Below are 20,664 nucleotides of genomic sequence, written 5' to 3' on the forward strand. Positions count from 1 at the left end.
CCCAAGAAAAGAAAGTTTCCCTTAAGAGAGAAAGGGAGAAGTAAACAACCAATAAAGAAAGATTGAAAACTTTGATGGCTAAGCCAAAGGCTAAGAAGCAAGAGGAGGGAAAGATGAAGCAAGATGAAGAAGAAAATAGGAAGCAAGAAGAAGAGAGACGGAAAAGGGAAGAAATCAACATAAAGCAAGAGGAAGAGAAAAGAATACAAGAAGCAGTGACAAGACTTGTAGACAAACTCGCAAAAGAGATAATAGATAAGAGAATGCATGAAGAAGCTATACAAATGGAGCAAGCCCAAAAATAAGTAGAAGCCATATTTCCTCCAATGGATATTGGGCCTTCTACATTGCTCACAAGAGGGCATCTACCACTTGGGGGGATGGGCATTTCAGTGGACAAAAAAAATCAAGTGCTATATCTGTCAATTTTCATATTTGACTACAACAAAAACAAGATTGTTCAGGAGAGAAAGAAGTACTTGGCCTGGGATTCGGTCAAACCAATCTCTGTGGTAACTGAGTGAGATATAGTGCTAGATACTAAAAACAACTTGATCACAATAGCTTCTACTAGTTCTGCATTCTCTGCAACAATAGAGAAGAGCATGGAACATCTAGTGAACAAAGTAAAAGAGGGAAAAGAATCTGATTAATTCACAACATGAAAATGAAAGGCTTTGTAGACAAATCCAACATTTGTCTCCTTCAAGTTCTCACAAGCAAGATTTACAGGCAATCGCATTAGAGGAGAAAAAATGCTAGAGAAAAGTGTGAAACAATTATATAAAGAAATGATCCCTCTTTAGAAAAAAGTTTCCTCACTAACGGCCATACAGAATGAGCTCAAGGGAAAAGGTGCATTGTTAAAAGAAGCCTCAACTGTAATAGACATCATGTATGAATGGGGCACAAAGTATTTTGATACGCTTGAGAATTACTGAGAAAGGCTGAAATGGGTAAGGAACAAGACAAGGCAGAAGTTAGGATGATCATCCAATATCAAGAAAAACTGGGGAACGATTAAAAACCAAGACACTGATTACTTATCAACAAGATCATAGCATGTTAGAAATACTTATCAAATCTTATAAAATACCTTCCATTGGAGCATAGGGAATACTAAGGCCAAAACAAGAAATCTTGCAAGAAATTCAAGAAATGATGGATGCACATAGACAAGTTGTTGCTTAGAAAGACCTAAAACCTACCAAGGAAGCCATTTCCAAACATGTGGTGGAACCAACAACGCTGCAAACAATGATCTCTACACTTTTCTGTTGAGTTCAAACATATATGAAAACAATGTTGCCCAATGCTCGAGTGTGAAATCAGATATTAGATACATATCTAAAAAGTCATATTCATCACAATTGATTACAAAGCTTGGCATGATCATCTAACTCAAAAATTACAATTTGAAATCTTACCTTTGGGAATTTTGAGATTAATACCATGAGGGGCATTATTTTATTAATTTTGAATTTTCATGTGAATTATGTAAAAAAATTAGAATAAAAAATGAATTAAGAATTAGAATGGAGGAAACATGAAAATTCATTTAGAAGTTGAAAAAAGGGAAGTTGAAATGTCATAGGAGGTGAAAGGTCATCTCACTTTATATAAATATGCCCTCATGGCTAGTTAGAAAGCACTTTTAGTTTTGGAACCTTGTGAGCACCTTGGTAGAGGAAAACTTGTACATTATTTTCAAAGATGAAGTAACAGTTAAGCATTTTCACTATTAAACCTCATGGATGCTTTTGTGTAATGGGGCATTGAATATTTCAGCGTAATTTGGAGAAGCTCTTTTAGGCCAAGGGAAACAATTGATTCATGTGTTGTTGAGCATTGTAAAACTATTTTTTGTGGTGATTCAATGGTATGTCATTGCTATTTATATGTTAAGAAGTGAGGAACTATTTCATTGATTTCAAACTCACTTTTTATTAGAAACTGTATGCTTTCATGCTTGTTATTAATTGAGATTATTTCGCAATTTATAACAAATTATGCTTTCATGCTTGTTATTAATTGAGATTATTTCGCAATTTATAACAAATTTGTTTTCTTAATTTATAACAAATTTATTTTCTTATCCATGTGTCTTAATTAAAGTTTGTTATCATTTTTTTTTTTAAAGATCCATGTCTAAATATCTGCTTATATTGTTTGTTTCTTGTGCTTGGGTCGCCCACATACTGGATGGGACCTTTTACCCAAGAGATCATCTGACATTTCCTGAACTTCTCTCATAAAGTTTAAACCTGAGACTTTGTAGAGACTAAACCTCACTCAAACCAGCCAATCTACCCCACATTAATTTTACTTTTACTTTTACATATATAAAATGCTGTACACAATTTACTGTTACAATTCTGCCTTATAACAACAGCATTTTGATTTCATGTATATAGAGCATGCAGCAGCAGATATACCTTCTTTGATTTGAGTAGAGGACATGTGGCAACCGGATTGTCATTCTACATGCGTTTTGAATTCTTTGAATATTGGAAAAGATTGATCTTTTGTCTTCAAGTGGTATAACCACATTTGTTGTCAGTGATCATTTATCTAAATCTAAAAATATTGGACTCCACTAACACTAGGTTTCATGGGTTCGTAGAAATCAATGTGCACCAGGTCCAATGAACCAGTTGCATCTCACACTATTATGCCTACTGAGTGCAACCAAGTATCCAATATTTACCGCATAAGCCAAAGGTTTGCATAATACGTATCTTTGACACTGAGGTCCTGATTGTTGTGGTAAATAACAACTTATCAGTACCACTTTGGCAAAAACTATTCCTCAAAGATCATTGATGTCATTCATCTATAAATTCTGTACATTTCTCTCTTTCATGGTTTATTCTGTTCTGCCGTGGGTCTCCAGGCAATACGGAATTTTTGGTTTGCTGTATACAATGTCCATTATATAATCTATATGGTTTTTTTCTTCTGAAAAAAAAAAAGATCATTGATGTCATTAACTTCTCATAATTTAACTTCTCTGAATAACAAGATTAAAACCAGCATGACTGTGTAGTCTAATCTCAAACCAGATCTGAATGGATCAAATTGTTAAAATACTGTTTTAAACAACAGAATAATAGAATTGCAGGAAATATTGTTCACTAATTTCCAACCAAAACACTAAAAAAGAAGACAATTTAGTTCTTTCATAATATACCCACCAACTCTCATATGTAAAACTATTGATCACCTGAAAAAATTCAATATTGTTCACTAATTTCCAACCAAAACACTAAAAAAAGAAGACAATTTAGTTCTTTCATAATATACCCACCAACTCTCATATCATGTAAAATTATTGATCACCTGAAAAAATTCAATATATCCCCACAATGCTAAAAATAAGAATAACTGAGTTATTTTTATAACAGTGATTAAAATTATAAAAATATATAGGAGCTACAGACAATATGCCTTTTTAAACACATGTGGCACACTTATTTTTACATCTGTGGAATGAAATGGTAAACTGGCAATTCGCCTCAACAAAGAATAAATTTAAAAATGGGACCTAATGAGTGCTGAGAATGAGATGCCTATACAGCCGAACGGAACAACAATTTTTTTTTTACAATTGACACTTTAGCAATATTAATACCAGTAAATATAGATCTTCAACTCAATTAGCACCTCTGGCAAGCATCTCCTGGTATTCCAACAAAGAAACTTGTCGCTGGAAATTGATCTGTTTATAAAACCTCTCAATAAATTCCTCTGCTTCTCTATCTACTTGCCCTGCTCCCTCTGCAAGCGTCGATGTACTCAACTCCTCTCCTTGAGCCAACTGGTAGGTCTCCATACTGCTAATCCCCTCAGGAGACTCGATGGTATTCATCTGGCCCAACCAAGAAGCTGCAGCAAAAGCAGGGGATTCATCTGTCTGAGGCTGGATGCATGGAAAGTAGTGCTGAGCAGTAATACGCCTCTTCTTTGGTGGATTTGCAGGGCTGTTGGAGCACGAAAACTCGTACTCATGAAGCCCAAACCCGCGAGGAGATGCGGTCATGTGCTGTCGATGAAACAGTTGCAAGTTCTTGCCGAAAACCTTAAATCTTCTCTTTCTTAATACCTGCAAATCTTCTTGCAATATTGTCCTGCGCTTTAACAGTCCTCTTCTCATCACGAAAATGGCGATCCTCAACTTATTCCACATTCGCCTCTTCTTTCTCAGAGCACTTGCTCCCTCTTCTAACCCCATCGCTCTTATGAGTGGCTTCACGTCTGTTACAGTCGAATGGATTAATGCCCAATCGCCCAAGCGGATCACTCAATTACCAGGGAAGAATGAATGCTTAGAATAGGAATTGAAAGAGTGTGTACACTCTGCAGCTGATCATTAAATTGCCAGACGCACTAACACAGAGACGGTTAAATAAGAATGTTCTGAAAACTTATCAATGAAGTTACTTCACAACTTTTTGCTATCCGAGCTGTACACGGCATGCGCCAAAAACGAAAAAGCGAGAGTTTCCGCGTAACGACTTTCTTTCCTCGAAGTGGACAACCTGTGCACGAAATGCCAACTCATCTTTATCGAAATTTACACGGTTTAGAGTGACACGTCATCATCCAAATCATATTCAAACATTCGGTTTATGGAAGTTTGGTCAGGACAAACTCTTAAAATATTAAAATATTGGAGTTTTTTAGTGTAAATTTATTCTGCAAAATAATTTGAGGTGAAATTATGTTATTTAAATTGGTTTTTTTGATTATATATGGATTTAGCACTTTGAAATTTTTTAGGGCACTTCAATTGTGTAAGGTTACTCAGGGAACTTCTGATTTCAATAAATTCTTGCAAAATTTTAGAAAGAAACCCATCTAAAAAATTTCAAAATATTCTTACTAAAAACCATTCATAAAATATTACCCTAAAAACACTTGAATTACGCTCCACATTGATGAGAGGTTGCATTGAAATTTTATGTAACTAATTTGGTAATGATATAAACAATGATTATGAGCATAAGATCATTAACAAAAGATGCATATTGCACATCGATGTGGGTGGAAATTAGCATCATGTTTATGGGATGTTAATATATTGATACTCGTTGTGCATATTGCACTTGTAAATAGGTCAAAAGGTTTGGTTGAGTTGTTGGTATGCAATAGGTTTCATGTTCTTTATATCGTGTTGTATAGCATGGTTTGGTTAATGAAAGTTTGGAGTTTATATGTTATCTAATTTCGTTGTGCATGTTGTACTTGTAAATAGGTCAAAAGGTTTGTAATTGGTTGAGCTGTTGCCATGTGATAAGTTTTATGTTCTTTATTTCTTGTTGTATAGTATGATTTGGTTAATGAAAGGTTGGAATTGATTCATTGTTCAATTTTGTCACAACACTGTCATCACTGCCCTATGGAAGAGTTTGATGGGCCCATGTGCTTCATAACTAATTTCACTAGCGTTATCATGGTGATGCGGCACTTTACAAACTTTCCATGTGTCTATGTGATTCCATTGATGTGGAATTTATGATGCCATGTGGTCTTGTATTGTTGGTCTTTATCAAAATTAACCATGTTCTTGGATGTGCACTACTTGGTAAGATTTTGTTCCTTTGCATAGATTTCATGGGTTATATTTTTCCCTACGTGAGTCATAAATCCACTCAACACTCCTCAAAGCCAACACATTATATTCTCTAGGTTTGACTTGTCATCTAGTTTGTGGTGAGATTTATGAGTCCTTAAAATGTAAGACCTTGGATCTACCTAGCCTTCCAAACTTGAATACCTTATAGAACATCATTCATTCCAATCATGAAGTCCAAGCAGGATTCAATGCAAACTAGATGTTGGGTGTGTGTTATATTAGGTGGGCAGACCTACCTATGGAAAAGTGCATGGATTTCGCACATGGTTTTGGGCATGATAGTTTTCTGTTCATGGTATTTGTAGATCCGGTCAAGGGAACTATGATTATGTTCTAATCCAAGGTTAATGGATTGGGGTTTATGGGCGCTTCAACATGTATATATATGTATTGTAACATTGAAAGGAAAATAATGCAAAATTAATCTGGTAATCCCGTTTTTGGGATCCACGAGAAAATCTCTATGTATATATGTTTTATGTTTTATGCTCTCGACATTGTTTATTTTCTGTTTTTTTTTTAGAATTCGCATTAAGTAATTTCTGTACGGGGTCAAAACCTACACTAGAAACATAAATAAATAAATAAAATGTAATTAATTTTGGTCATTAAGTCCAAGTAGGAGTTAATGCATGATAAAAACATAAGGACACAAAACCCCTCAGAACTGAACACCTAAAAACATTCTCAAATGGGGTTAATGATCTACTTTGGAATATGTAATTTACTATAATAAAGGCTAGAACTTGCAACCTTTTCCTATGCCAAAATATCTACCAAAATTATTCCAAAGACTAAGTCACCAAGCACAACTTGCCATAGAAGGAAAAGCTAAAGTAGTGAAAGTGTAACACCCTCCTCCCACATTTACCTAAGATAACCAACCAACTGGGGTAAACATGTGACGAAGAGTTACTATGATGTGACTCAACTCCCCAAGTAAAATTAAGGAAGTGGAAACAACATGACAATACTAAACTGACCTTCTGCACATGCTACAAAACCTTCAAGAGCTAACCCACCCTTCTAGGTTACCAACCCTTGAGGGAACTAAACATTTACTAACCTAGAGCCCTAGGCCCTCCCTTTCCAAGCCCTCCAAGCAACTGAGAGCCCCAGTCACTCCCATGAGCCTTCCTGAGTGCGACTGTAACATTTTTTTCCCAGTGCTATGCCAAGGACTGTGATATTTAAGGCTATTTTCCAGGGTTTGGACCCAGTCACAGCCCAGAAACTCCATGAAACTTCAAAAACTCATAAAATACATGAAGACAAAGCTTTCAATAAAAATATTGATCAAGGACTTGACTGGACCCCTACTAGCCATGACAAACATTTCATCAAATATATCACAAATATGCATTATATAGGTCATAACAACAGATCTGAGCATAGGGGTCTCATACTTATTTGAGAATCGCTAAGAAGCATTGATGCCTTATCACATTAGGTGCATTATCATCTATTAGGTCATATATTCATTGTACATTAATTTGTAATTCAAAACATTATGAGAGCCATACATACTCACTGTTATAAAACATACTCATAACCAGCATATAAATAACAAAAATAACAAGGATACAACAACCATAAGATCCACATATAAACCAGTACATTTACACATGACATACCAAGGAGAAGGAACTCTTATTGAAGAGTGCATAAGCCAACCAAGTATGGACTTCTACGAACCACCTGACGGTAGGTTGGGATGAACCAAATCTTTTTTCCATCCAATCACCCCCGTGCCATATTCCAAGCATGAATGTGGGATCTCATGAAACAAATCCAAAAAAACCAAACTAGGGCTTCCAGAGGCCAAACCACCTCAACCCTCAACCAATGATTTCATGTTACGTCAAACATTGCTAACCATCACTAGATTGGTCTCTACCCAAGCTGTCCAGGGCTCAAGATAATTTGTTCCAACCAAGGCTCCAGGACTAGCAACTCAACCCACCAAGGGCTCTAGAGTATTTTTCCAACCAAGGCTCTAGGACTAGTAACTCAACCCAAGTTGTTACAGGGCTCTAGAGTGTTTCTCCAACCAAGGCTCCAGGAATGAATGACTCAACCCATAACCAAAGGAACATGAGGACAAACCAGAAAAAAAAGGGAAAGAAACCCACAACACCATGGTTATCCAAGAAATGGCAAGGCTAGGAAAACCATTATCAATCAAATAAATCCTCCATGCCAACGATACATCGTGACCAAGAAACCACATGCATGCAAAAACTAGCAAGGAAATCATACATGCAACTCAGTACCTGCAATAAAAACTTGTTGTAGTTGTTGATCCTGATTTCCTCTTGCGTTTTCGTCTTTTCCTTTTCCTACTTGCTCCAAATCCCAATTGTGCCTCACTCCTCCAAGAGTTCTCCAAGAAAATTCTAAGTGCCCAAGAGTATGAGAGAGAGAATAGAATGAGAGCCCTAATGAATTGACAAAAAGCTAAACTAAAAAAAGGTACCAACTAATCCTCAAAAGCCTTTTGATTAATGAGGTGTTTATTTTCTTCAATTTTCCATTATTTTCCTCCTCATATTAAACTTATGACCTTTCACCTTCCTTTTCTCCTATTTTCCATTATTGTCATAAATAAAATGCCAATAAATGCCTCATGCCTTTCGAAAGCCTTAACCATTTCCTTTTCCAATTTCCATAGCCACTAATTAATCACAAGTGATCCCCATCACTATTTTTTTCCGAACATACAACTTAGAATACGTGTGTGATGACCATAGTTATTATTTTTCCTTTATTAACTTTATTACGTTGATTTTCGACCACGTCTATTACAGAACTCTCCCCCTTGGGGGGACACTTTCCTCGGTGTTCAATGACACCTACAACCAACAAGACCATTGAAAAGCAAAAGATACTGCCCATGGAGCTTTACAACTTAGCTTGCTACAATATTTACAATGATCAACCTATTGAAAAGAAAACTAACATGATATCCATAACAATCATAACAACCATAATGACATAACACCCATACCGCCTATTGGAGATTTATAACACAACTCATGGCCGTATTTACATCCATATACATATATACATATACCAAAATATCACGCCAAAACATATACCAAAAAACATTCGATCAACCAGCGAATACTGAAGGATACATAGCCTGCATCTGATCAACCATCTCCCATGTACCTTCATTAGGCATAAAAGTGCTTCAACTGCACTTTAACCTGCTCGATTGCTCAGTTCCAAAGCATGAGCATATTTCTTTGCAAAATGCATTGAGGTTTCAGTTGGAATTCTCCTTCTGGATCCACCTACAATATAGACCAATCAATCACATGATTGACATCTTTAAAATAATTCTTAAGCAATGACACATGGAAAACATTATGCACCTTCATTGTCGAAGGCAGTGCAAGCTGATTGGCCGCTGGTACAATCCTTTCAAGAATCTCAAAAGTTCCACAAAACCAAGGTTCCAGCTTGGCACATGATACAATCCTCAAGGAACTCTTCTTTGGCTTGATGTGCAAGTACACCTATTCCCCAACCTGAAACTCCTTAAACAACCTGTTCCTATCTACATAATTTTTCTATCGATCCTGTGCTTCCTTTAGATTCTTCTTGATTACCTGCATTTCCTTTTCCATCAACATATCTAGTCCTATCAATATCCTGTTAACTGGATTACTCCAATTGATGGGAGTATTAAAACTTCACCCATAGAGTGCCTCAAACATACTCATCCTCAGTGACTCTTGATACACATTGCTATAAGAGAACTCAACCAAAGGAAGGTACTGCTCCCATCTCCTCTGTTGATGCATCACATACATGGGACATGTTGAGCTCAATTCCTGCATGGGACATGTTGAGCTAAATTCCTGCATGGGACATGTTGAGCTCATAATGAATAAATATTTCTTGTAACGACTTTGAATCTTGTTGTTTGAGCAATTCCTCAAGGACTAAACCATATATGTCAATGAAAAAGAGATTGCCATAAGATATGTTAATGATAAATAGATTGACATAAGAAACATATATGGCAATGACAAAGAAATGACATATGTATGATCAATATCCTAAAAAGATCATCATTAAGCTTGTGATTAGTAGACTACTACTAGGCTTTCTTAAACTTTAGAGTTATTAGTGAAACCCATGGCTCATAAACATTTGAAAAGAGTGGAAAATTATTGTTTTACCTCATAAAATGATTACCTCTTACCTCCTAAGTTGATTACTCGAAAGAGAGGTTTTTGTTTTGGTTAGATGTATAATAATACACCATACATAAGGCTAATGTGTGATGCATTTCTTAATCTAGGGATTTTGCAGGGGATTATCTTTAAGACTTTGCTCTGTAGATGATGACCAAAACATGTCTTACCTACTCAGAAAACAACATACAATTGTTGAAATAGTACAAGAATAACTTAGTCTTTGTTTGATAGTCACATTGATGAGATGCTCCATTGAAATTTTATGTAACTAATATTGTAATGATATAAACAATGATTATGAGCATAAGGTCATTAAAAAAAGATGCATATTACACTTTTCCACATCGTTGTGGGTGGCAATTAGCATCATGTTTATAGGATGTTAATATATTAATACTCATTGTGCATATTGCACTTGTAAATAGGTCAAATGGTTTGTAATTGGTTCAGTTGTTATTATGTGATAGTGTAACACCCTCCTTCCACATCTACCCAAGCAACCGGTCAATCAGGCTAAACATGGGATGAGAGGCCACTATGATATGATTCAACCTCCTAAGTCACGTTAAGGAAGTGTAACTAACAAAAACACACCATATAGGCATTCAACATCAGCCTTAGGAACCTCAGGAACCAATCCAACACTTTAGGGAGCCAGCCCCTGGGTCCCACTAAAATTTTGGACAACTTGACCTCTAGACGCTCTCATGATATGGGAATGCCAACGTCCATGGACCTTTGGACACTCTCACAACCCTAAAAGCCAGCGTTCAGGGACTCTTTTTCTCAGTTCTGTGCCAACATCCCCAGGAATTAAGTCACATTTTCAGGCCCAGAGCCCAGGTCATTGTTGATAATTGCATGATACCTCAAGAACAATAAATTAACAAGGAAATGATAGTTCAAAAGCAATCATTTGACTAAGACCTTGACTCGACCCCTACTATCCATGATAGGCATTTTGTAAAACATATCACGAATATGTAATCTACAGGTGTAAACAACAGATTTGAGCATAGGGGTCTCGTACTTAGTTGAGAATCGCTAAGAAACATTGATGCCTCAACACATCAACTCCCATTTCACCCATTAGGTCATAGATACATTCATCATTCATTTACAAGTAAAAACATGATGAGAGCCATACATAGCTATTGTCATAAAACATAAAATAACTAGCATAATAGCAGCAGAAATACTCATGAAATCACTACCATATAACCACATATAATCCAATATATTACTCATATAAATACAAGGATAAATAACCTCATATCGATGATGAAAAATCCAAACCCGGGATGGGACTTCCATGTTCCACCGGACCATAGAATGGCTGAGCCAAATATCTCTTCAGCTATTCACCCTTGTTTTGGAGAATTTGGTATCTACGAATGAATACTAATTCCCTAGATAAGTAGTTATATCTAGAACAATAGTTTAAAGTGTTTTAGACTTTTCCTATAAGCAATAGATATGATGAGAAGATATAAGACCTACTTGTAGTTCCACTTTCCTCTCGTTTCCCTTGTATCAATCCTGTCGCTCCTTCTCGTACTTAATCTTCTTGAGAAGTACCCTATAAACACAACAGAAAACAAAGAACCGATCAAAGAATACGATCTATTGAATATAAGTGAAAGGAATCAGATACAATTCACACATATAAGCATTATGAAACAATACAAACATATGGGAAAAAGGTTCAAACACTTTATTAGATAGAAGAAGGAATTACAACCATTGGTGTCTGATTCAAATCCATTCCTCCAGCTTGGATCCCATCCACATCACAAACTTGTAGCATTACAATACTTGCTTCAAAGCCAAATCTCATAGCAACATTATCTCCTTACAATTCAACATAATCCAGCCCCTGATCACTTAGATGAGTGGTCAATTTATAGGAAGATGAAGGAGGTTTTGTCATAAATGGTGGCATTGAATGGCCTTCCATACTTAGAATTAGTTCCATGGATGAAGGGATGAGAGGGTAGGATGCACCTTAACCCATTCCTCATCCATTTTCGAGCTCATATGAGTTGATAAGTTAGGGAACCTTCTAGATGACTCCAAAAGATAAGAATATTCCCCAAACCCTATGTGAATTTTGCTCATTCTCGCCCAGCATAGGTGAAAGGAAGCTTAAGTGCTCTGCAGAGAACCCTGATAGTGGACTCAACTACTTTGCAGCACCTTCATTAGAGGCTATTTCTGGATGTCTTCAAGTCATGAAACTTTCTGGGAAGGAGGCATTCAAAGGGGTGACTTGTTTAGGGCATGAAGAAACTGAAATTAGGGTTTGATGAGCCCTAAAACATTGATCTAGATGTTGGGATTTGATGTGCCCAAATGGATCTGTAACAGCTACCCCCTAAAGCATGAAGTCGGAAAAATGCCAATGTCGAATGAAATGCTTTACAATGTGATGAGGAGGTATCAAAGTGGAAGGTGACTTACATCAATTAAAATACATATATCATGATATTTGGTTTTACATGAATTGTTGAGGGAAGGCATACCCATGCTCAGCTTACAAAATTTTATCACATGTACATAAACAATAGAGCCATGATCGGAATGACCATCACTGTAAAGCCGTTGTACATATGATTTAGTACTCCTGAAATCACAGCCCGGATGGATGAAACTAGATCCAGGGTCTTCTATCTCGTTCAATTGTTCGCTCAAGTACGAGTCTAACCATTTGAATATGTGATCTGAAGTCGAACATGGGAAGACACCATCTGATTACTAGCTGATGATGTAAGTTGTTAACAGATATGAGAGAAATCACCGATAATGATAATGATCCTCAGGGTATTGCAGTACATTCTGCATGATGTGAATGGATGATTTGATGTCGAACACCATACAAAGTCTTTCGGTCGAAGGCCATTGATGTATGCCTATCGCCGGAAGTGAGAAACCTGCCATTGATGCATGCAAGCGTCAAGGTACTGAAAGGGTGTTTGTAAGTCAACTTCTTGGATAATGGGCTGATGTCAACAAGAAGCGACTCGTTGCAGGAGGGCCTTGATGTATCCCACATCAACGATACGAAACAAGTGTAGTGATTATTGAGATGGAATTTGACTAATGACACAAGGTTTAGGAATGGCGGTCATGAAAAATGAAGGTTTATGGTATTGCAAAGGATGAATTTTGACTGAATGACTTCTCTTGAACACGTCGGCGACATTCAAGTGAATTGGTAGCATTGACCCAAAACAAAGTGATGGATGGTATGATATATCAATGGTGTGATAACCATTAAGCTAATAACCCAACCCAGATAGTCATGGTGATGGAGTGAAAGTGTCATGTTCAAGAGCGACTTGCTACCATAAAGTGGTTTTCCCCTTTTTCCCATTTTCCCCAGTCATTGCTGACCAGTACCTCTTTATTTTTATCAAGCTTGAGGAGGATAACATATGCTTGTTGTATAATTTTACCCTTCGGGTGAATCCATCACTATTTGATGTTTTAACGAGTCTAGAAAAGGTGAAACTCGGTCTTGTCTAGATGGACAAATTTGTCACTATTTGATGTTTTAATGAGTTTAACGACAAAGATAAATCAGTCCTTTTCATGTTTAGAGAGTTTGAAAAGGGACAAAAAGAAAACTCCACAAGTTCTTTTTCGTAAATTAATCTCTCAAGTCCAAAAAAGCGTAAAATAATACAAGAGAGATATTGTTTCCAATTCGTTAACGAGATGGAAAGGACAAGTGCTCAGCAACCTTTTCATGTTTAGAGAGTATGAAAAGAGCTTAAAGAGGACTCCGCTTTGAGGAATGAATGGTGTCTAGGATAGCAACTAGTTTCGATGATGTTGGAACTTCTCAAACCATGTTGATTTATGTGAAGAGGCTGGCTAATAAGACCACCCATTGCAATTGTTCCTTAAAAAGGGTATAACAACCAAGTGAAAGCGTATAATCGGCCAAGCAGATAGTGATGATGGAAGGAGAAAAACCAAGGCTCATTTGGTAAAAGAGGCTGATGGAATGTCAACCACGAGGGTTAAAATGGAATCGGTTCATTTTTAGACAAACTTGAACCAGAGGGAGCTATGCTTGGATTCAGTTTCATCTTTACACAAGCTTGAAACAAAAAACTATGCTTGGATTCAGTTTCATGTTTACTCAATCTTGAAATGAAAAACTATGCTTGGATTGGTTTACATGCCCCAACATGATGAAAGGGAGAGTCTCCTGTAACCAGATGGAAGTCACTGCAGTGAAGCAGGACGGTATCCAACACCTTTTTGGCTTTGTCTAGATAGGGACAAAGGTGAATGGGGTGATTCCCTTCACATAAACTACAGGGAGACTTAACTTTACCACTAGGTGCATGCCCCCTAAGCTTCATTACATTCACCTAAGTAGACTACTTGTGGCTATCAGGTGGATGGAATGAAGGTTCATTTATGAGATCAAGTGAAAGACTCGACTGAGATTTTACGAGATCTAATCAAAGATTTGAATTGGAACTTTTGCTCCAAGGGACCTTATTTCATTTTTTTTTTAATGAGCTTGACACAAGACAAGGAATTCTGCTCAAATTCCTTGTTTCATTTTTTAACGAGCTTGACACAAGACAAGGAACTATGCTCATACTCTTTGTTTCATTTTTTAACGAGGTTGACACAAAACCAAGAACTATCCTCATGGACCTGTTTCATTTTTTAACGAGGTTGACACAGTAAAAGAACTATCCTCATACCCTTGGTTTCATTTTTTAACGAGGTTGACACAAGACAAGGAACTATCCTCATATTCCTTGTTTCATTTTTTAATGAGGTTGACACAAGACAAGGAACTGTCCTCATGGGCCTCTTTCATTTTTTAATGAGGTTGACACAGTAAAAGAACTATCCTCATATCCTTGGTTTCATTTTTTAACGAGGTTGACACAAGACAAGGAACTATCCTCGTACTCCTTGGTTTCATTTTTTAATGAGGTTGACACAAGACAAGGAACTCTCCTCGTACCTTTTGTTTCAATTTTTAAAGAGGTTGACACAAGACTAGGAACTATCCTCAGGTGACCTATTTCATTTTTCAATGAGGTTGACACAGTAAAAGAACTATCCTCATATTCCCTATTTCATTTTTTAACGAGGTTGACACAAGACAACGAACTATCCTCGTATTCCTTGTTTCATTTTTTAACGAGGTTGACATAAGACAAGGAACTATCCTCATTGACCTGTTTCATTTTTTTAATGAGGTTGACACAATAAAAGAACTATCCTCATATCCTTGGTTTCATTTTTTAATGAGGTTGACACAAGACAAGGAACTATCCTCATACTCCTTGATCACGACTCATAAGAGGTCATGACTTCCAAGAGGTTCTCATTTGATGGGAGAACAATGATCTGGAAGGGATCCGTATCAAGGAAATTGATATCTGGTTCCAATGCCCTCCATACATAATGTACAACATCATGGAATTGATCATTAGTTGATGTAGGCATGGAACAGGTTGCCACATAATTAACCCGTGGTGTGGATGATACCATTGGTACAAAAGGACCATTTAGGGATGATGGTTGACTAGAAGCCATGTTTGGACCAGGAAATGAAAGCTGGTCAACAGTGACAATTTTTCCTTCATGTGGGAAACAAATCACTTGAAAGAGTGTTGAAACAATAGCTCCCATGCCATAAACATAGTCGTGCCCTAGAAGTAAATTGTAATCTAAAGGGCCTGGGACTACCATCACATTCAGATAAATGATTTTTCCTCCCAAAGTAATAGGCAACTGAGGAAGGATCCATAATGGTTGACTGGTTCCTATGTTAAAATACAACAGATTCTGGGTAACCGGCACAAGTGGTGGCGAACCGAGCGCTTTCCAAGCAGTAGAGGAAAGGAAACTCACTGATGCGCCTTCATCTATAATAGTGCCGGATATAATCATATTACAAACCTGTACTATGATCTGGAAAGGCACATAAGAAGGAAGACAGAATCCTGCCAGTCGATTCCAATCAAAGGAAGTGACTAGACTACTTGGAGGGGGTACCGTAGAAACAAGAGAATTAACCCCTTAAGTTACGAGAACATGAGGAGTTTCCTCCTATCTTGATGGAACATGAGGATTTCCCCCAAGCTCATTTAAATCTAAAGAAATGAAAAGAACCTAAGTGGTATCATATTCACTCTCTTCGGGAAAGGTACGATTAACTAAAGGTGAAATTAGGTCAACTATTTCCTTGACCTGTTGATTTGGGTCATATATAGATTCATAGGATTCACTTTCAGAGAGAGTGGGTTTGACCGATGGTTGATTTTGGTCAGTCAATTCATCAACTAGTGAAACCTCATTGAAAAATATACTCATGTATGTGGAATGAGGTATCACAATCGGGATGTATTGTAGACAAGTTAGTGACAACTGTTTTGTTTTACAACGCCGGAACACGTCTCTAGCCTAGACCTCTAAATGTTTTTCGTTAGGTGACAATGCTCCATTAGGTAAATTTAAACAAATTTTAAGTTGATCTTCTTTAGAATTTTCCTTTCAAGGTTCACCACGTGATGTATGTTTGCAATTCCTAAAATGAAACTAATATAATAAGCATTATTCTCATTCAATTTAACAATGAAAATCTTAGCTAGTAGGGATAGAGCAATCATATCTTTGACAAAGAGCAAAGAGCACATCTAATGCAATTTCCCTAGATATTCCTTTCAAGCATTCATAAACTACAATATGAACGATGCAAGTTTTTCTTTTCGAATCCCTTAATTTTATGATGAGCAAAAGGGAAATATGCACATACAATCAATCAATCTTTAACAAGAACGAAGACTTTGACAACAGTTCTGTTTCAAAGGAAAATAAGACTTTACGACACATTCTTTCAAACAATGATTAATCAACTATATTCTAACTTTGAATATAGACTGATAATGACAAAGAAAACATTAGAGAAACATTAATCAATCAAATCAAAGTAGGGCTAGACAAGGAGATAAAAAACTTGTTTTCTGAGACATGACATTCATTGATCAATCAGCAAGCAATCAAATAGAAGAAATTTGGCAAAAACTCAATCCAAAGGTGGGAATTTGACCTAAGGTGGATCAGTGTAGGTCAAAGAGGGACTAACTGCACTGTAGAGCACCGTCTCTCACTCAAGGGTGCTCTGCCGAGCACTGTCCCCTGACCAAGCCTGCGCTAATTTCTGAGAGGCCACTCAAGAGTCATCTAACCTCAATTTTTGACCAAAATTAAATGTAAAAGAGCTGAAATACAGTCAATGAACACAAGTAGGGTCTAAAAGAATGTCTTAGGAGGTGAATAAGCTACTAGGAAAGGTGATAGTTCCCTAGTGGAGTCACCAATTTGTTTTGGAGAATTTGGTATCTACGGATAAATACTAATTCCCTAGATAAGTAACTATATCTAGAACAACGGTTTAAAGTATTTTAGACTTTTCCTATAAGCAATAGATAAGATGAGAAGATAGAATACCTACTTGTAGTTCCAATTTCCTCTCATCTCCCTTGTATCGATGCTATCTCTCCTTCCCGTACTTAATCCGCTTGAGAAGTACCCTGTAAACACAACAGAAAACAAAGAACTAATCGAAGCATACGATCTATTGAATATAAGTGAAAGGAATCAGATATAATTCACACATATAAGCATTATGAAACAATAAAAACATATGGGAAAAAGGTTCAAACACTTTATTAGATAGAATAAGGAATTACAACCATTGGTGTCTGATTCAAAGCCATTCCTCCAGCTTGGATCCCATCCACATCACAAACTTGTAGCATTACAATACTTGCTTCAAAGCCAAATCTCATAGCAGTATTATCTCCTTACAATTCAACATAATCCAACCCCTGATCACTTAGATGAGTGGTCAATTTATAGGAAGATGAAGGAGGTTTTGTCATAAATGGTGGCATTGAATGGCCTTCCATACTTAGAATTAGTTCCATGGAGGAAGGGATGAGAGGATATGATGCACCTTAACTCATTCCTCATCCATTTTCGAGCTCATAGGAGTTGATAAGTGAGGGAACCTTCTAGATGACTCCAAAAGATAAGAATATAACCCAAACCCTATGTGAATTTCGCTCATTCTCGCCCATCGCAGGTGAAAGGAAGCTTAAGTGCTCTGCAGAGCACCCTGGCAGTGGACTCAACTACTCTGCAATGCGGCTTCATAAGGGCTTACCTGTGTTGGTCCCTCTAGAGGCTATTTTTGGATGTCTTCAAGTCATGAAACTTTCTGGGAAGGAGGCATTCAAAGGGGTGACTTGTTTAGGGCATGAAGCAACTGAAATTATGGTTTGATGAGCCCTAAAACATTGATTTGGATGTTGGGATTTGATGTGCCCAAATGGATCTGTAACAACCCTCGTGCCATATCCTAAGAATGAATGTGGGATCTCATAGAACACATCAATCAAAACTCATCCAAGGGCTTCCAGAGGCCATCCACCTCAACCCATCAACAGTGATTCCACCTCACGGCTAGACATCACAAAACCATCATGATATCGGTCTCTATCCTAGCCATCCAGGGCTCTAGAGCATTTGTTCCAACTAATGCTCCGGGGCTAGTAACTCAACCCATAGCTGCGGCCAAGCTCCAGAGCGTTTGTCCAACCAAGGCTCCAGTTCTAGTAACTCAACCCACCAAGGGCTCCAGAGCGTTTGTCCAACCAAGGCTACAGGGCTAGTAACTCAACCCAAGCTTTTATAGTGCTCCGGAGCATTTTTCCAACCAAGGCTCCAGGAACTAGTAACTCAACCCAAGTTAAGGAAACATGAGAACCAACTAAAACAAAACAAATAAGGAAATAAACCCATAATCTCCATGGCTATCTAGGAAATGGAAAGGCTAGGAAATCCACTGTCAATCCAGGTAATCCTCCATGTCAGTGACAGATCATGATAAAACGCCCACATGCATATGCCATGCATGTCGAAACTAGTGAGGAAAACATACATGCAACTCAGTGCCTACAAGAAATCCCACTGTAGTTGTTGATCCCAATGTCCTCTTGCGCTTTCCTTCTCTTCCCTTGCCTTCTTGCTCCAAAAGTCCAAGTATTTCACACCCTCCAAGAATGCTTCGAGAAAACTCTAAGTCTCCAAGAATATGAGAGAGAGACAGAATAATGAGTGAGCTCCAAAACTGAATTGACAAAAGGTTACCAACTGATCCTCATAAGCCTTTTTATGAATGAGGCCTCTATTTTCTTCATTTTCCTCCTCACATGCAACCTGTGACCTTTCACCTCACTTTTCTCCTAATTTCCATTATTTTCATAAATAAATGTGCCAAAATTCCATTTTTCCTTTCCAAAGCCTTAGCCATTGCCTTTGCCAATTTCCTTAGCCATTAATCAATCACAAGTGATCTCCATCACTAGGATTTTGCCCAACATTCAGCTTGGAATAAGTGTCCCATCAACCATGGTTATTATTTTTCCTTTATTAACTTTTATTATATGGAATTTTCACGAGGACTGTGACATATATGTTTCATGTTCTTTATATCTTGTTGTATAGCATGATTTGGTTAATGAAAGTTTGGAGTTTATTTGTTGTCCAATTTTTTCATTTATATTGCAATTGTAAATAGGTCAAAAGGTTTGTAATTGGATGAGTTGTTGTCATATGATAGGTTTCATGTTCTTTATTTCTTGTTGTATAGTATGATTTGGTTAATGAAAGGTTGGAGTTGATTTGTTGTCCAATTTTGTCACAACAATGTGTTTAGTGTACAATTTATTATGTTTGAGTTAGTTAAGTAACTAAATCATTCAAGGTTGGATCTTGAGAATAAATTACGCAAGTTGGAGAACATGAAATGAAGGAAGTGTAGAGTTGAAAGGAATTAGAAAAAAAATTATATTAACAAGAGTTTCACCTACCTTTGCCATGTATGCAAAAATCTCATGTTGGCCATGATATAGCCATATATAAAATTAGTCCCTTTCCTATGGAAGAGTTTGACTATCCCATGTGCTTCATAACTAATATTCACTAGCATCATCATGGTTATGAGGCACTTTACAAAATTTCCATGTGTCTATGTTATTCCATTGATGTGGAAATTATGATGCCATGTGGTCTTGTATTGTCAGTCCTTATCAAAATTAACCATGTTCTTGGATGTGCATTGCTTGGTAAGATTTTGTTCCTTTGCATAAATTTCATGGGTTATATTTTTCCCTACATGAGTCATAAATCGACTCAACACTCCTCAAACCCAAAACATTATGTTCTCTAGGTTTGAATTTTCATCTAGTTTGTGGTGAGATTTATGAGTCCTTAAAATGTAAGACCATGGATCTACCTAACCTTCCAAACTTGAATACCTTACAAAACATCATTCATTCCAATCATCAAGTCCAAGCAAGATTCAATGCAAACTAGAAACATAAAGAAACAAATAAAATGTAATTAATTTTGGTCATTAAGTCCAAGTAGGAGTTAGTGCACGATAAAAGCATAAGGACACAAAACCCCTCATACCTGAATACTGTAAAAAATTGTCAAATGGAGTTAATGATCTATTTTGGAATCTATAATTTACTATAATAAAGGATAGAACTTGTAGCCTTTACCTATGCCAAAATATTTACCAAAATTATTCCAAAGACTAAGTCACCAAGCACAACTTTCCATAGAAGGAAAATCTAAAGTAGTGAAAGTGTAAAACCCTCCTCCCACATTTACCCAAGATAACCAGCCAATTGGGGTAAACATGTGACGAGGAGTTACTATGATGTGATTCAACTCCCCAAGTATAGTTAAGGAAGTGGAACCGACATG

At 36.9% G+C, this 20,664-nt stretch overlaps 1 protein-coding gene across 1 annotated transcript; it reads right to left on the reverse strand.

Moving 5' to 3' along the window:
- Positions 1-3,652: 3,652 nt before the first annotated feature.
- LOC149145059 (uncharacterized) lies at positions 3,653-4,231 on the reverse strand. Its single transcript, XM_089452342.1, has one exon. It carries the CDS (start codon positions 4,229-4,231, stop codon positions 3,653-3,655), a length of 579 nt encoding a protein of 192 aa, XP_089308468.1.
- Positions 4,232-20,664: the final 16,433 nt, after the last annotated feature.

This window comes from Pinus tabuliformis, chromosome X (assembly GCF_031772625.1).
Source record: "Pinus tabuliformis cultivar Carrire ecotype Pingquan chromosome X, CPIR1, whole genome shotgun sequence".
Classification (NCBI taxonomy): domain Eukaryota; kingdom Viridiplantae; phylum Streptophyta; class Pinopsida; order Pinales; family Pinaceae; genus Pinus; species Pinus tabuliformis.

What these genes read in the sequence shown, in the direction of transcription:
- LOC149145059 (XM_089452342.1), bottom strand. Translation starts at nt 4,231, where the DNA reads ATGGGGTTAGAAGAGGGAGCAAGTGCTCTGAGAAAGAAGAGGCGAATG.